At 32.8% G+C, this 18,670-nt stretch overlaps 3 protein-coding genes across 3 annotated transcripts; 2 read left to right on the forward strand and 1 right to left on the reverse strand.

Annotated features, from left to right (window-relative positions):
- On the forward strand, nt 1-2,064 carry LOC131598010 (pentatricopeptide repeat-containing protein At4g16390, chloroplastic-like). The gene has a single exon (XM_058870661.1). It carries the CDS (start codon nt 1-3, stop codon nt 2,062-2,064), a length of 2,064 nt encoding a protein of 687 aa, XP_058726644.1.
- A 522-nt stretch (nt 2,065-2,586) lies between these two features.
- On the forward strand, nt 2,587-12,605 carry LOC131598011 (pentatricopeptide repeat-containing protein At4g16390, chloroplastic-like). The gene is made up of 2 exons (XM_058870663.1): nt 2,587-2,670; nt 10,747-12,605. The coding sequence occupies exons 1-2, from the start codon at nt 2,587-2,589 to the stop codon at nt 12,442-12,444; spliced, it is 1,782 nt and encodes a 593-aa protein (XP_058726646.1). The 3' UTR covers nt 12,445-12,605.
- A 1,131-nt stretch (nt 12,606-13,736) lies between these two features.
- LOC131599847 (microtubule-associated protein 70-5-like) lies at nt 13,737-16,876 on the reverse strand. Its single transcript, XM_058872100.1, has 10 exons — nt 16,480-16,876; nt 16,292-16,377; nt 16,072-16,137; nt 15,797-15,967; nt 15,553-15,723; nt 15,300-15,455; nt 14,991-15,209; nt 14,362-14,907; nt 14,080-14,228; nt 13,737-13,995 (listed from the first exon to the last, which is right to left on the reverse strand). The coding sequence occupies exons 1-10, from the start codon at nt 16,565-16,567 to the stop codon at nt 13,977-13,979; spliced, it is 1,671 nt and encodes a 556-aa protein (XP_058728083.1). The 5' UTR covers nt 16,568-16,876; the 3' UTR covers nt 13,737-13,976.
- Nucleotides 16,877-18,670: the final 1,794 nt, after the last annotated feature.

Below are 18,670 nucleotides of genomic sequence, written 5' to 3' on the forward strand. Positions count from 1 at the left end.
ATGGTTCATGCTTACCCTCTCTGTTCTTCCCCTTCGTCCACCTTCTCTGATTTCACAACTCGCATTTCATCCCCTAATTCTTTCGCCAACCCCAAATTCCCCAACTTCAATAAAAAATCCCGCAAATTCAAAATCTTTCTCTCTTTCCAACCACCTAATTCTCTTGAAGATGCAAATCACAATGACCCACATGCAAATTCCTCAACTTTATCCAAATCTAAAATCTGGGTCAATCCCAAAATCCTCAGTTCCGGACGGGTTTGGAGCAAAACCCAACACGCCATCTCTTCTCTCGCCAAATTGGACAAATCTTTTGACCCATCTGATCCTATTGAGCAGCAAGTTTCTGAAATTCTCAAGTGTTTGGGAAACAATGCTGCAGAACGTGATGCAGAGCATGTTCTCCATAACATAGCAAACCCTGAAATTGCGATTCTTGCTCTTGAATACTTCAAGAAGAAGCTTGAACCGGAGAGACATGTTGTTCTTTACAATGTGTTGCTTAAGCTTTTTAGGGAAATTAAGGATTTTGAGAAAGCAGAGAAGGTGTTTGAGGAAATGCTCCAGAGAGGAGTCAAGCCTAATGTTGTTACGTTTTCGACTTTGATTAGATGTGCTTCTCTTTGTTCTTTGCCGCATAAATCTGTGGAGTTGTTTGAGAGGATGCCTTCTTTCCGGTGTGAACCGGATCACAATGTGTCATCGTCTATGATTTATGTTTATGCTCGTATGGGTAATGTTGATATGGCTTTGAAATTATATGATGATGCGAAAAATGAGAAATGGCCTGTTAGGACAGTGGCTTTCTCTGCTTTGATTAAGATGCATGGTGTGTTGGGAAACTATGATGAGTGTTTGAGTGTTTATAAAGATTTGAAGGCTCTTGGTGTTAGGCCGCACCTGACATTGTATAATGCTTTGCTGTATGCAATGGCGAAAGCTAAGAGGCCAAGGGATGCTCAGGGTTTATACGAAGAGATGAAAATGAATGGAATTTTGCCAAATTGGGCAACCTATTCTGCTCTCTTGGAAGCTTATTCGAGAGGACGGTTAAGTAAAGAAGCGTTGCGTGTGTATAAAGAAATGAAGGAAAAGGAGATGAAAATGAATAAATTTCTTTACGGCATGCTTATTGACATGTGTGCTGATGTTGGCTGTGTAGATGAAGCTGAAGAAATATTTGAAGATATGAAGCGTTCCGAGACTTGTGAGCCAAACCTTATTGTATACTCATCCTTGATTAACATGTATTCATGCATTGGGAAAGTTTTGGAGGCGGAAGCCATGTTGAATGAAATGATAAGCCACGGGTTCGAGCTTAATATTTTTGTTCTCACAATGTTTGTTCATTGCTACGGAAAGGCCAGACGAACCGATGATGTTGTGAATATATTTAATAAAATATGGGAGACTGGCATCACTCCCGACGACCGTTTTTGGGATTGTCTTTTGAATGTGATGATCGAACTACCAAAAGAAGAGCTCGGTAAGATAACAAATTGCATTGAGAAAACTAACCCAAAACTTGGTTATATTGTGACATATTTGACGGAAGGGGGCGAGGAAGATGGATATTTTATAAAGGAAACATCAGAACTTTTAAGTTCAGCTAAAGATGATGTAAAGAAGTCCTTGTGCAACAATCTACTTGATCTTTGTGTCAACCTTGGTGTGCAAGACAGAGCTCGCGACATTCTTGACTTGGGATTGACGCTTAAGATTTATAGCGATATACAATCGAGATCTGAAACTCAGTGGTGTTTGAACCTAAAAAAACTCTCAGTTGGAGCTGCTATGACAGCATTTCATGTTTGGATAGACGACTTGTCTAAGGCTTTTGAATCAGGCGAGGAGCTTCCACAAATACTTGGAATTTGTACGGTCCCTTGGAGACACAGGCGATCGGAGAAAGACTTGGCTAGTGTATTTGAATCATATCTGAAAGAACATAGTGCTCCTTTCCACAAGGCTACTAATATGGATGGCTGGTTTCTTACTACAAGCCAAGATGCCAAATCATGGCTGCAGTCTAGAGGTTCAATTGATAGAGTTGTTATAGGTTAGCCATTTTCCACAAAGTTTCTATCCATTTTTCTTTACCTCTGGATTTTGGCATTAGATTCAATAGATAATATTTGTATTATTTTGGATTTCTGGAATTGTGAATGATACTATTATATTCTATGTAACAATCTAATATTCAATTAACTTAAAGAGTTGTTGATCTCATTAGGAATAACTAGAGTAAACTACAGAAACATTTTTGTAACTGACAATAAACTCCATAATATATTTCAACAACTTGTTTAAAATAACAAAATATCGGCCAGGAATAAACTCTGTTGGTTAAGCACACCTTTACCTCGAACGAAACTTGTTGATTTGATTGGTCACACAATATTTTTGAAGACAGAAATAATATTAGAAGGTGGATTGTGGATGATATTTGATCGTTATCTTGCATTGCCCAACTGGATTCCTTACTTTGACACAGAAAATTGCATCATTGATAATACTCGTATGGATTCATATCACTAACATATGAATGAAATGTTATGATAATAGTACTCATTGCTTTTCTTAACTATGGAGGCTTCCTGTGAAAATTATGACAGGGTTTCTGTTGAGTTGAACCTAAAAAAAAGGCCAGTTGTTAGCCGCATGAAAAAGGTTTGACTTTATTTTACTAGTTTCTTGGATAGTTGTTCCAACTTTACCTACAACCAATTATTTGGCCTCATGAAAACTCTGAAAATTAAAGACCATAAAAATAGTCAAAAGTGTTATTGATGAAATATATTTGAAATGGTTTGATAGTGATATGATGAAGGAGGGAAAATGCAAAGCCATAGAAGCTTCTGCTAAGTGTTGTTCAAAGAGAAGGTTGAGATGGATGCTATAAACATATTACAAAGTGATTAGTATAAATTAAACATATAATAAAGATATAGAGATTAATAGAGGAAATGTATTGTAAGCAAATTATTTAGTTTTAGTGCATGTTCGAATTGGTGGGGGACAAAATTGATTTGAAAAGAACTGTGTTTTTGGTAGAATTGATTTTAATAAAATTGAATTTAATAGAATTAATTTATATTTGAATACAATAATATAAAAGTGACTGTTATCCATTGATGTTGTTTGAATAGTTTTTTTTTTTTTTTTTTATCAAAATTGACTTTGAATGTATACTTACCAAAGATGATAATAAATTTTAATACATATACAAAAAAAGAAGTAATTGATGAAAAATAAAGAGAGTAAAAAAGAAAAATTAGAAGAAGTGCTTTTGGGACTTGTAAAAGTCAATACAAACACGCACTTAGGGTGTGTTTGGATTGACGGTGGACAGAATTAATTCTAGCAGAATTGAGTTTGGTAGAATTAATTTTATCAAAATTGAGTTTAGCATAATGTTTAGATATATTTATCTAAAAATTAGTTGAACAATAAATTTTAGTGTTAAAATCATCCAGAATCAATTATGGAGGCAGAAGCTACAAATTATGAAGAATATTTGATATTTTTTTAAAACTAATTTTATATAGAATTATATAAAAGTGTTTATCATTTCTATATTTTTAGTTTTTAGAATACTATAACAACATAAAAGATATTTAAAAAATTAATGTAAGCCCCCTCCCCCTCCCAAGAAAATTCTCCAAAACCTTTTTTCAATATAAATTTTGAGTTCCCCCAAATTAGAGGGTTTTTGGTGTTATGAATAAAAACAAGACCTAAAGAATCCTTCAATTCTTTCCATTCAATCCTTCTTTTTTTTCAAAGTCTTTCCCTCCAAACTCTCAAACATAGTCTAACGAACCATAATTCATTATACAAATATAAAGGGAACTATAGTTGCTCTATAGTCGTAGAGGTAGGCGTCATTGACCGGACTACGTTAACAAAGATCAATCTTGTTCATTGTCTTTTATTTTCATTTCTTAAGTCTTATATACTGGTTGCTTTTCTAATAATTAGTATCAGATTACGATTAACTTTGGTGTAAAATTTGATTTAACAAGGTTCTATGGAATATGTAATTTTAGATTATAGCAAATGAAGGTTAAGAATTTGTTGGCTAGACAAAGTTTACAGAGGTGTTGTGTGAGATGAAACTAGACGACAAAGAATATCATGATTGGGCAAAGGAGAATGAGAAAGCCCTGAGATTATTTCGCTTATGTGTTTTTGGAAAACGTGATGTATCATATCCTTGACCTAATGACGCCGAGTGAGATTTGTTAAAAATTTGAGATTTAGTAAATGTATGTCAAAGATGCTGACGAACAAATTGTTTGCGAAGTAATGACTATATAGTTTGAAGACGGGTGAATGATATGGTTTACAACAACATGTCAATGTCTTCCACAATTTAATCATTGATCTGGTGAGAGTTCCAGTGAAGATTGCGAACGAAGATAAGAAAATTATCTTGTTGGGTTCATTACCAGGTTCTTATGACCACTTGGTGAGAACCCTTACCTACAAGAAATATACTATTAGTCTTGATGTGATTATTATTACACTTTTGTTTCATTCTTAAAAGATATAAAGTATAGAGGAAAGAACTCGAGGTGATAGTCTTTATGGAAAAAAGGGCCAAGACCGTGGGAGGAACAAGAGTAATGGAAGTTATGGAAAGACTTTATTTTATTAGGTACTTTACATGCAAATGGTTTCTCCTACAAGTTTGATGGAGAGAGGAAAACTATGTAAGACTGCATGTAACATTACAAATTGTTGGGGAATACTGTTGTAAGTAATATTGCATCAGTTGAGTTTGATAATGATGCAATCAACTCTGACATATGTGTCTGAGTCATCTCAATGAGCATGAGAAGATGGAATTTCATAAGAGAAATCTATCCAAAGGTGTTCATTGTTGCAATATGGATTTGTGCAAGTATAGTATACTTGAAAAACAGTGTAATTTCGGTTCAAGAACGTAAAGCACAAAACATAGGAAATTTTAGATTACGTGCATTCATATATGTGTGGGGGGCTACCAAAGAGATTTTAGGTATTTTTTAATTTCATAAAATATTTTTCTTGCAAGGTTTGACTTTATTTCTTGAAGTAGAAATCTGAAGTAGTTACCAAATCCAAGTTATGGAAGATAGAGATAGAGAATCAAAGAGACCAAAAAATCAAGTGTCTGCGATCAGATAATGAAACAAATTACACTAATTCAAATTTCAAGATGTTTTATGAAGAACACGATATTCAAAAGACATTTCTTAGTTTATAAGACATGACAATAAATGTTATGATAGAGAATAAATAGTTCTCTAACTGAAAGGGCAAGATGTCTCTTGTTGAGTGCTTTACTATCAAAAGGTTTATGGGTAGAAGAAGTTAATACGGTGTGCTCAAATTGCAACAACATATTATAAATTTGTCGGGTTATTCATAGATTGGCTCAACTGTTGGAGAACATAGGTAATGTCTAATCGAGTGTTGAGAAGATAAATGATTTGGCCAACAATTATTCCATATGATATTGGGTGTGATAAAAGGTTTCCTTCAACTTGCTTTATGTGGGTGTCTCTAGCCATTTGAATGGTGACAGGTTTGCATCCAAGGAGACCTGTGTTTGAAAGAATGTCCAAGACATGTTTTTTTGGAATATATTGATTCCTTTACTTGATCATGTATGCTTTCTCAAGACCTAGAAAATACTTAAGAGTGCTTAGGTTCGTAATGTTGAAACAATGATGCTGAGAGTGTCCTTTATGCTTTGTATGATGTCTAAGTCATTGCTTGCAGTTATAAGATCATCAACATAAATTAGTAATGGAGTGAAAGAACTTACAAATTGATGTATGAAAAGGGGATTAGATATGAAAAAACACTGTTTAGTGTTGGGGGTGTAATAACACAACAAATAACTTTGCAAACCACTGCCTACTAGATCACGGGTGCAAGGAATTTGGAAAGATCATGATGGTGTTGGGTGAAGATCCTCAAGCTCGTCCCATATAATATTTAAGTCAGTCAAATACAAAGAGAGTGATTTCCCCCTGCTTGATTGACTGGCGATCCCAAAGGAGATCAGAGAACTAAAAATGGTTGCCTTTGGTGAATCTTTCATGAAAGTCATTTCAAAGATCAAAGGAGGAATCAAAGCATATTGTGCTTTGAGTAATTTGAGGTGAAAAAGGTTATGTTGATCCAAGAAAGAACCATGTTGTTCGCTCAATCTCATAGCTCAAAATTAGCGTTAAACAAAGCTGATTTTATTAGGTTCCTTTGATGAAAGATATTTTGTTCGTTGATGTCGAAGAACGTGACATTCATCTTCTCCAATTGTGGTAGATGTGGTCATTAAGCGACAATGCTACAAGGATCGCACCAGAGTTTTCACCGAAATGTAAGTAGTTAGGGCTTCAAGGGTTCATTGCTATATTTAGGGACATTGGTGGTTGTTGACAAATCATAGTCAATAATCAATTCATTTTCGTGATTGGAAGCCATGATTGCAAGAGATCTATTTGGGAGAAGAAGAAGGAAAATGGATTGATTAAGAACCCAATTGAAAAAAAATGGAAAAAATGAAAAAAAAATCAGATCTAATTACTATCTGATACCATATTACGCATGATGCTTGAAGGAGAATACATATCCAACAACTTGAAAGACATTAAACAACTTAAAATTTTTTGATTACCAGAAGAAGACCATTGTTCTCATTTCTCATAATAACCAAGTGTTCTCACTTGAGTCGTCCCCTATATATATATATATATATATATATATATATATATATATATATATATATATATATATATATATATATATATATATATATATATATATATATATATATATATAGAGAGAGAGAGAGAGAGAGAGAGAGAGAGAGTAGAAACTCTTTATATTAATACTCGGTAAATTAATAAACTCTCTAAAATAATAAATTTGTCCGGTCCCGACTTGGGCCAATGTAAAAAATTGAAAAACTCGATAAAATAATAAGATAATAATTTTTCGGGAGATCCCTTTATAATATTCGGTCCCAAGAAAATCATAAATTAATAATTCATAGAAACTGAAAGAAATATGTTACACTCTATTGAAATATGATTCAATAGTTGTTTGTTTTCCTTTAAGAATACATTGAACGCATTTGTTCCTCTTGTTTACATTTACTATACTTCAAAAGTCATTATTGATTTCCAATGCATATGAACATGGTAGTTACTAATTTACGTTGAGTCCTAAGGTTCGCTGCAACGTAATTCTAAGAGGCATAGACTAATTTTCCTTTTTGTTTGGTATGTACAGTATAATTACTTAAAAACTCTTTAAATTAATAATTATTAATAACTCTCTAAATTAATAAATTTCTCCGGTCCTGACATTATTAATTTAAGGAGTTTCTAATATATATATATATATATATATATGGAATGTATCAAGTAGGAGATTATTTAAATAAAAAATAAGAGGATTCAATGCTAACCATTGAATTAATCAAGAGAGAGAAATAATAATTATATTAATATTTTAATATATATATATATATATATATATATATATATATATATATATATATATATATATATATGAATTTTGATTCAAACTAGTTTTTATGGAAAAGAGGATGAAGATATAAGAGAATAGTATGAAATGTAGGGGTGTTCGCTGTGCGGTTTGGGCGGTTTTGACGAAAAAAATCATCCGAACCGCAAGAGAAAAAATCGTGCGGTTTGGTTTGGTTGGCTTTTAAAAAAATCCGAACCAAACCAAACCAAATTAATGCGGTTTGGTTCGGTTTGGTTGGTTCGGTTTTTTATAAATATTTTATTGAACCATACATATACATATAGATGACAACATAATTTTGTATTTAGACATTCATACACTATTAAATAACAACAAAACTCGTCATATTTTGACAATAACTTTCTATTTAATTTGTAAAAATTAAATTAGAAAAAAGTAGAATAATAAACATAAAATAATAGTATAAAATAATATAAAAATTATTAGAATGAAACAAAAATAGAAGAGACGAGAGATTAGTGAAGGTGAAAAAGAAAAAACAAAAGAGTTGAATGATTAAAGAAGAAGATGTGCGATAAAAACGAAACTGAAATAGAGAACATTTGCATAGAAATGAGAAAGTGAAAAAGAAAGAATATAAGAGAGTAGAGATTATAGAAAAAGAGGGAAGATGTATATGGCAAAGAAGGCGCGATAATGCTATTAGAGATTTGAGAAGATCGGGACTAAAATCATGTGTGTAAGGATGAGAAAATTGTTCTTAATCATAAGGTTAAGGTATTATAAATTTAAGTTTGGGTTGGATGTGAGTTAAGTAAAAGTTAGGTTGTAACATAATGCGGTTTGATTCAGTTTGGTTCGGTTTACAAACTACAAACCGCAAACCAAACTGAACCGTGCGGTTTTGTTAAAAGATGACCCAAACTAATCCGAACCAAATGCGGTTTTTTGCGGTTTCAGTTTGGTTTAGTTTGGTTTGCGGTTTTCTATTGGATTGGTTTGGTTTTGATCACCCCTAATGAAATGAACGGGGAAAATTGCATGTGAAGAGGTACCCTATAAATCTAATATCCTATATGATCTAAAGACTATTATTCATGGTCCATGGTGAAGCATTTAAATGGTGGTTCACCTTAGATGCTATCAATGAAAATTAATTGATCTAAATTAAATATTTTAAAAAATATTTTTGCGCATTTGTTTTTAATGTATCTAATCAATTAAACTCAAACCAATCTGTCATTTCTCGATTTAGTTCGATTTAGATTTTATCAAAAATGTGCAAATCCAATTAAAACCAATTTATATATTTTGGGAATTCTTTTCCCACCCTTAAAGTGTTGCCTACACCTATGAAAATTTGAAATTGCCCTCAAATATTTTCGAAGATGCATATTCGCACGCACCTTAAGTCATCTCAACGTTTCATAAATCAAGCAGTCACCTCATTTTTATTAAGTATTAGTCCGAAGATGCATATGTGAAAAATATCTCTGAATGTATTTTTAGCTATTTAAACGTTTGTATTTCGGATACTACAGGGTGTATTCAGAGATGCTCTGAAATATAACAAATACACGTTCAGAGGTGCAACTTCGACTAAGATTAAGTATAATATGATGAATCACTCGTTTGGGTTAATTTTTTTGAGAAATGAGTGTGTCTGAAGATGCATCTCTGAATTTTAAGGACTTTGAGTTTTTACCCAAAGTTTGTCAGAAGGTATAGAGGTGGAAAAAGAAATTCGCTATATTTTTTATTGGTTTCAAGATTAGATTTTCTCGAAACCAAATCAAATTGGCAAAAAAATAACCCTTATTTTTGGATTGCAAAAGCATGCATATTATGGGAAGAGATTCTCTTCATTTCCATTCTCCATTTACCCTCTCTATTACAATAGTTTTAAAGAATTTTATGTATATTAAAAATAAAAGCTAAATTATCTCCAAGTTCTTTAATTTATTTAAGAGTTTTTCTAACCTATGCAACATTGCATAGGATAAGGGCAATTAATAAACTATTTCTTTCCATATAAATTTTCATATTAATTATTTTTCGGTTGAAAAGTAATCTTTTATATTTTCTCTCTCCTACCCAATTAATGGATGAACATAAATAAATATAAATATGGTAATTTATATTTAAAAAAGTGGTGTATTAATTCTCTCTTATCCTATGCAAGGTTGCATAGGTTAGAAAAACCCTTTATTTAATTGTAATAAGTTAATCTTTTATGTTTTTTTCGCGGCCTGGACCGTTGACATTTTTTCCCAAACTCCTTTCGAAAAAAGCTGAAGTGACACTAATATACTGATATGTCACTTAATATTAGGGCTGGGAATAGGCCAGGCCGGCCTACAGGGGCCTACGGCCCAGCCTACATAGGCCTAGGCCAGGCCAGGCCTATTTAATAAAGAGTCCAGGCTTAGGCTTTTTTAAAAGTCTATTTTATTAAATAGGTCAGGCTTAGGCTATTGAAAAGGCCTATGAAGCCTTATAGGCCGGCCTATATTTTCATATATATTAGAGATATGTTAAATAAGTTGGTTCATGTATGCATATATATTAGAAAAAAAAGCTAAATAGGCTACCCTATATATATATATATATATATATATATATATATATATATATATATATAACAAATGCTAAATAGGTTCACTTATATATGTATATATAGGCCGACCTACAAGACTTCTTAAGTTATATAGATTAATTAAAAACTTTAATGGAATACAGGCTTTTTAAATAGGCTTTCAGGCCAGGCCAGGCTTTTAAAAAGGCCAGGCCAGGCCAAAAAACTGAGCCTATGATAGGCCTTAGGCCAGGCTTAGGCCTTTTAAGTTTATCGTAGGCCAGGCTCAGGCCTTCTAAAGCCTAGCCTAACCTAGCCTATTTCCACCCCTACTTAATATAGGTCAGAGATTATAATTAAATCATATAATAAATTTTCTAGAATTTTTTAGTATATAAAAGTATTTTTAAACTAATTAAAATGCACGCAAAAGAAATTAAAAAAAATAAAATAAAGAATAAAATTCTCATAAAATTATATAAAATATAAAATGAGAAAAAATATTTTTAAATTTCTTTCAAGACAAAAAAAATTTTAAAAATTAAAATAAATTTAATAAAATAAAATAAAACATAATAAAAATGAACGGTGCAGACATTAGTTAAAAGGATCTTGCAACTTATATAAAACTTCCCCATTTTCAGTGCTTCATTTTGAAACAGAGAGGCAATTTAACTGTAAGTAGTGCTGGTTTTATTCTCAATAACATGTCGAAACGCAATAATGCAATGCTTGTTTTTGACTACTTTAGGGAAAAGATTGATCCGGTTAAGCATGTTATTCTTTACAATGTGATGATGAAACTGTTTAGGGAGAGTAAGGAATTTGAAAAAGCAGAGAAATTGTTTGATGAAATGCTTCAGAGAAGGGTGAAGCCTAATGTTATTACTTTTTCGACTATGATTAATTGTGCAGCATTATGCTCTATGCATCATAAGGCTGTGGAGTGGTTTGAGATGATGCCTTTGTTCGAATGTGAGCAGGATGGTAAGTTTTTGTTGAGTATGATTATTTTGTATGCACGGATTGGTAATGTTGATGTAGCTTTGAGATTTTATGATCGTGCAAAGAAGGAGAAATGGGATGTTGATATAGTGGCGTTCACGGCGATGATTAAGATGTATGGGAAGTTGGGAAATTATGATGGGTGTTTGAGGGTTTACAATGATATGAAGGTTCTTGGTGTTAAGCCTAACTTGGTAACATACAACAATATGTTGCATGCCATGGGAAAAGGCAAGATGGCGTGGAAAGCAAAGGCTATATATGAGGAAATGATAAATGATGGGATTCCGCCGAATCAGTCAATCTATGGAGCTGTCTTACACGCCTATTGTAGAGGAAGGTATAAAAAAGATGCGTTGAGTGTGTATAAGGAAATGAAAGAAAACGGAATGGATGTGGATAGAGTTTTATATAACATGCTTCTTGATATGTGTGCGGATTTTGGTTATGTTGATGAAGCTGTTGAAATATTTAAAGATATGAAATGTTCGGGAACTTGCCACCCGTGCAGTGTTACATACACATCCATGATTAACATGTACTCCTGCGCTGGAAAAGTTTCTGAGGCAGAAGCTATGCTGAATGAAATGATAGCTTGTGGATTTGAGCCTAATATTTTAGTTCTGACATCTCTTGCTGGTTGCTACGGAAAAGCAAAACGAACTGACGATGTTGTGAGGATATTTAATCAACTTTTGGATTTAGGCGTTAGTCCTGATGATCGCTTGTGTGTTTGTCTTTTGCATGTTATGACACAAATACCAAAACAAGAACATGGTAAAATAACAGATTGTATCGAGAAGGCTAATCCAAAGCTTGGTTTTGTGGTTAGATATTTGGTGGAAGAGAGGGAGGGTGGTGTAGATTTTAGAAAGGAAGCATCCGAACTTTTTAATACAATTGATGACTATGTTATAAAGAAGTCTTTGTGCAACAGTTTAATTGATCTTTGCGTCAACCTGGAAGTTCCGGATAGAGCTCGCGAGCTTCTCAACTTGGGACATACTCTCGAGATATATACAGATATACAAATCAGGTCTCAAACTATGTGGGCTTTGCATGTAAAGACTCTCTCAACTGGAACTGCTCTAACAGCCTTACATGTTTGGATAAATGACTTGTCTAAGGCTTTGGAATCAGGGGAGGAGCTTCCATTAGTACTTGGAATTCATACAGCGAAAAACAAGTCTTCATCCAGTGTAGTTCAATCATATCTGAAGGAACATAATGCTCCATTTGAAAAGGATACTGATAGTAGCTGGTTTTTAACAACGAATGAAGAAGCAAAATCATGGCTGCAGTATAAGGGTTCGTCTGAAACAGATGCTGCTTTGAACTCCAGTCCAGGGTCTTAGGTGTTCCTGTTATGGCTCTTTCTCATTGATAGGGTTGTTTTAGGCAGCCATGTTTCATGTAGGAAATTTTGATATAAGTTGATTCGATAAATATTATTTGTTTTATTGCGGATGTTTTATTCCGAAAAGCTTTGAAAAGAAAAACAAATAAAAGAAAAATATGTCAGTACTGTTAAGGTTGACTTGTATGTTGAGCATAATGGTTGACCTTATTTAGTCATTTTTATTATGTGGGTTGACTTAAAGCTTATAGCTTTATTTATTTTTTATAGTGATTGGTAAATTGAAGGAAGAAAGTGCTTCTGACTTTTGTTAAGAACAATATTTTAAAAGTGATTAGCACCTTCAAGTCACTACTACGACCTCATTTGACTTTTTTGAGGGTTTTATGTATATTTATTAAAGTCAAAATTAGAACCAAAACTGTGTGATCAGTTGATGGCTTGCACGTTCAAACAATAAAAAATCCTCCAAAATATGGAATTGACCTAACCAAACCTCTCTATATAATTGTGAGTCTTTGTTCTTTTGTTCAAGCAAAATGGGAAACTGTGTGGCCTGTTACTCTCAACCAAAGAAGCAAACTAGATCTCCTCTAATTGAAGGAAGGGAACTAGAGGCTAATAATCCCTCAGCACCAGTTGAAAAGATGAACACCGATCCTAGTAACCATTACACCGCGGTATGTAAGAAAGTGCAGCACGGAGAAGTTTACCATCTCGCACCATTGCTGAGACAATCTGGTAAGCCTTTGGTACCTTGTATGACAACTGATGATAGAAAGGCGAAGACAAGAGTTGTGAAGATTGTGGTGACTACAGAACAGTTGAAATTGCTGTTAAATGGATCAAAGAAGTTTCAAATTAAAACTAGAGTTACCCCTGTTAGGAAAAGTTCTGTGAGGTGTCCAAAATGGCTTCCTTCTTTACCAACTATTCCAGAAGTGCAGAACTTTTGAATAGTCACGGTGGTTGCAAGCAATATAAGCTTTTCTAGCATTTTGCTGTGCCACTAATAATGATTTGAAAATCGAAAGAAATTGAATGTACTACACGTGTCCGTGTCTGACACTCTCACGTGTTGGACACCAAACATGATACTGTAGGAGTAGTGAATGCTAGCTGTTGTTCCTATTTTTGAATGAACAACAAGCCTATGCAATTTGTCAATTTTTTTTCCGCATAAGCTAATATACCGGTATGTATCCTTGCTATTCTCTATTGTAAGATAATATAACATTGAGTTTCTTATGCCAAGTTGTTTATCGATGTAAGATTATATGCTTCAAGTGCTTGTAATAATCCATATTTCATTACAGGTAGATAGATATCCTTAACACTCAATTACAACAATTATCATGCCATTTAGATTCATAACCATTGTATGTACAGAACTTGATCTCAGACTCATTACTCAGGTGAAACTTTATTGAAGCACACTTTTACACTAAATTATGTTTTGTATATACAAAGAAAGTTTACAAGATGCATTGATAAATAATTTGCCTCCGATTTTCTCCACATAAAGAATGTTCAATGTTCTTTCATCACCCTGCAGTAATTTTATAACAGTGTTCAGGTTAACTATAGAAGCAAAATGTATTATTCATTCGAAAGAAAAGTCATAGGAAAGAACCTCTTAGAGAAGTTTGAGCTTCGGTTTTTCCTTTTATCATCTGATTTTATTGATGCAAGCTCCTTCTCTCTAGCAGCTGCTTCTCTTTTCATTTTCTTCCATTCCACTTCCATAGCCTTTGTTAGCGCGTCAACTTTCTTTGTGAGCATCTGAAAAAAGAGATATGAGCCAATGTTGTCAAATAGCGGCTATAACATAGCAGAATTTGAACAAATTGCTATTTTCTGAAATCCACGATCGACAACACTGATATAAGGATAGAGGCATGGTTGTTTCGAGTACCTTTATTTCTTCTTCTTTAGTGTTAAGACTACTGTCTTTTGTTTCGCAAGACTTCCTCAAATTGATGACCTCTTTTTGAAGCTTATCATATAAAAATCCCGAGACAACATCATTGTTTCCTAAGTCATTACAATTATTACTTTTGGAGTCTTCATCAACATCAACACTGGTTTTAACACTACCTGTGTTCGCATGCATCTCATTTTCTTTTTCACCACTATCAGAAAATTTGTTTCTCGACGCCCATATACCTTTCTTGAAGACATTTTCTGTAGAACCATATTTTAATTTCGTAATACTAGCCGGTTTTCGGTTCCCGGAAACACTGTCCATGTTTCCTTTTATGTTCGACTTTTGGAACAAAGTGCTTCCAACAGTAGATCCTCTTGGTTGTGAAGTAGACCTGTTTCTAAGTCCACCGTTGTTTGTTACGAAGCTTAAGATATTCGGTCTGTCGTCTTTCGGAGATCCTGAAAATTCATTGGAATTGAGTGAGAATTTCTTTAAGCCTTCTTCCAGTGTTTTCAGCCTCAGCTTCAGTTTATCCTGAGAAAAAAAATACCGATAACATTAGTTACTGCTACAAAAAATGAGTTCTTATACGCTTACATGGAAAAAGAACAAACTACCTTCATTTGCGATTCTGCTTTTGCTGTTCTTTCTGATATAACTAGCTTTTCTTTCAACCGTTGCATCTCTGCCTGCATCATCCGTCGCTCTTCGAGCCATTGTCTAACAGGCATGACCTTATCATGTTCATCCCTCCATTCATTAGCCGCAACAGTTGCAATTCTGTTAGCCGAAACTTTTACCCTTGCTAGTTCCCTCTCCAATGTTCTCTTCTCATCCTGAAAATTTATATGCCAAAACCATGTTACCATAAAAATTTAGTCCAAAACGCGAGTAGTCGTCATAACATAATATGCTTAGTTGCTTACTTGCAACGCGGAAACCTGTCGCTGATAATCGCGAATGACATTCGCATTGGCTCCGTTAGATAAGATAAGCTCCTCAAGTTCATGGATTGTTTGGCTAAGTTTTTCAACTTCCACAATCTTTTGCCGGTGGCTTTTCTCCAAGATTTTGTTCTCCTCCTGAATTCATGAAAGTTGCGTAAATTGTCCGAAACTAATCACGGTTCGATATTGAAACTAAATATGAAAAAATGGAAGCATAAAAAGATGTATATGCCTGGCAGATCTCAATCTGTCTCTTCAAGTCAAAGTTTTCATTCTGAACTTCTTCAACTATCAAAGCTCTCTCTAACGCACTTCTTAAAATCCTCTCGGCTTCAAGCAACGCCAACTCCTTCGACTTTGTTATTCGTTCCAAAGCTTTCTTATCTTCTTGTAGTTCCGCAATCTGCAGACAAGATTAATGTTAGTATTATCATATTTAAACATATTTAAGCCTTAAATTGCATGATCATCAATACCTTGGTCCTATACATCTTAATCTCAGCCTCAAGGGGAGTAATGACACTTTCAAATGGAAAAAAATCATCTTCCTTTTGATCAGTGTGCAATCTTCTTAGAGCTGCTTCTGCAGCATATTGCGCGGCCAACGCATCTTTCTTTTCATCTGTTAGTTTCTTGATTTCAAGATTCTGCACATGAAAATATTTTCAAAGAACATGCATTTTAGAATATCGCATTTTCTTGACAATTTTCAAACTTCTAAGATACACTAAACCAAACCAATTATGTTTACCTTATGTTTAAGATGATTCTCACTTACTCTTAGTCTCTCATCAAGCTTACTAACTTCATTTCTCAGCTGAAATTAGAGAAAGATAATTACATATATTATTAATAACCCAAAAATTTATATATTTTGTTATCTACCAACAGTCTACTCTGGTCCTCCCTAAATTAGTCTCTGAAGTTGTGCACAGAGGATTTCAGTGTATACTAAAAAATAATAATCTAACCTCTTCTATGGCCTTATCTTTCTGAACTTCTATTGCCCTTAAGGCCTTGATTTCATCTTGGAAAGTTGCTAGTTCATTAACCTTTTCTGCAATGGATTAAAATTTATTCATAATTATTTTTAGATTTTTTTTGCTAGTAACATTCTCTATTATCTTAAAGCTTATGTTTTGAAAACCTTGGTTTTTACCTGTTAGTTGGTTTTGCAAATGATCAATCTCATACACAACAGCTTCTGGTTGGACATGTGGAAGCTCTTCAATGGCAACCATTTTCATCTTTCTAGCAAAAGTTCAAATAGATATATGATTGAGTTCAATAACAAATGATGTATGATTATAGGTATATATAGTGTTTTTTTTTTGTCTTTGGTGTTTTGTTTTGGTGATGATAAGTGCAGTTGTGAGTGGTGAGGCTAAGTAGAGAAATATCAACAAGAAATGATGGTTTTCATAAGTCATAAGGAAATGTATATATAATATATGTTAATAGTGAAAGATAGGTCTATGGAAGAAAATAAGAAAGTTCATTCATATAAGTAATTGACCATTAAGATAGGAATGACATTCCTAAGCAGTGAAGCAAACTTAATATGTATCAAATGCATAAGAAGACAGCTAAGCTAGCTACTACATGTTAATTGTTAATTTGTTCATTCTTAGAATTTGAGTTGGAATATCTTAACCTTATGAAATCTGATTTTTAGGTAGGATTGTCTCAATTTAACAATGTAACACAAATGGCTTAATAGCGAAAACTTGATAGCAGATGACTCAACAGATCTTAAGCGGACTCCGATGTCTTCTTAAAATTTAGATTGATTTTTTTAATATCATTCTCACTTATTAATATAGATTACGTTATCATGTAAGATTTTTAACAATAATATTTTGTTGGTGACAGAAAGTTGAGACAATCCTTTATTTCACTCTTTAACTCTCATCCGAGCCACCAAATCAACTTTATATCTCCTGTGTAAATACTTTTTCGTCCGTTTGTTATTTTTTACTTTTTATATATATATATAAAAGAAACTAATAATTTTGTTATTTTTTAAACAGTAATTTTCTTTTTATCTATAATATATTTAACTATTTATTAATTTATTTGATTTTTTTCTCTATAATAAATAATTAGAGATAATTTTGACTTGTAGACGACAGTATCGAGAGACAATTAGTAAGAATCGAGGGAATAGCTATTAACACCTCAAAAACTCTAATTTTGACACTAACTTTTAGTTTCTTTCTATTTCTTTTCTTTAATGTTATTTTTACTTCATCTACTTTTACTCCAATGGGTTAAGGCTTATTACATAATTTTGAATCAAAATATACAACAACCAAACATTTTCTCACCAATATAGTGGTAACTTATGTCACAAGTTGACTCCTTGTTATACATTAAGTTCACATTTAAACCAAGGTCCCATTTGAAACTACTTATTTAGTTTAACTTTATTTTATAAATATAAACACACATGTAATTAGTAAAGTAAGACCAAAGAGATTTCTCCGTGAATTCTAATTTAATTGATTATAAATCAATGTTATTAGGTTTGACGTCATCATTAGAGTTCAAACTCTAATATTTTTAGTTGTGTGTGTGAGTTTATAGTGGTTATTACATCTTTACCTATAAATCCAAAAAAAAAACAGAGAGATTAACTTATTTGTCAAGAAATTGGCTCATACTAAGAAAAGAGATAATCTGTAAATATTTTTACGAGCGCACTTTGAAACTTAAGGCATCCACGGATTTTGTTGAATTTTTGAAATTCAACTCACCTAAATTTTTTTATCAATATTTTAAATAAAAGTATGTCTCTATACTCTTTGACACATACATATACTTTATAAAAAATAAACTAAAATGATAATCTAAAAAAACTTGTAATTTCCATTTTCTATCAACTAAGTTTTTTTTAAAAAGAAGCCCAGTTTCAACTTTCAAGTTCATTACATAATACTAACAAAGCACATAGTGCATTAGTTGGTGAGAGAGTTTTTCCTTTCAACCTTTATTTTTCTGCTGACACATTTTGCTTCAATCTCAAATAAAATCTCTATTATTTGTATTCAAGAGTCTAAAATACAACTTATAAGAATTCATACAAATAAGACAAATCAGATAAAGTATGCATAATCAGAAAATCCAATCCAACTATAACTTTTAACTTATTGACTTGATGTGAAACACAAAATATGATCTCTTAACTTGTCACATTCTATCATTATCAATAGAAGGATTAACACTTAGGACTATTGAATTGCTTAAGCGTTAAAAACGTTGTGAGATCATATTTTCTTTGTGAAAGTCATTTAGAAAAGACTACTCATGTGTTTCCAATTTGAAAGTGACCAACTAAAGTGGCTTAAAAG

Source organism: Vicia villosa, linkage group LG4 (genome assembly GCF_029867415.1).
Source record: "Vicia villosa cultivar HV-30 ecotype Madison, WI linkage group LG4, Vvil1.0, whole genome shotgun sequence".
Classification (NCBI taxonomy): domain Eukaryota; kingdom Viridiplantae; phylum Streptophyta; class Magnoliopsida; order Fabales; family Fabaceae; genus Vicia; species Vicia villosa.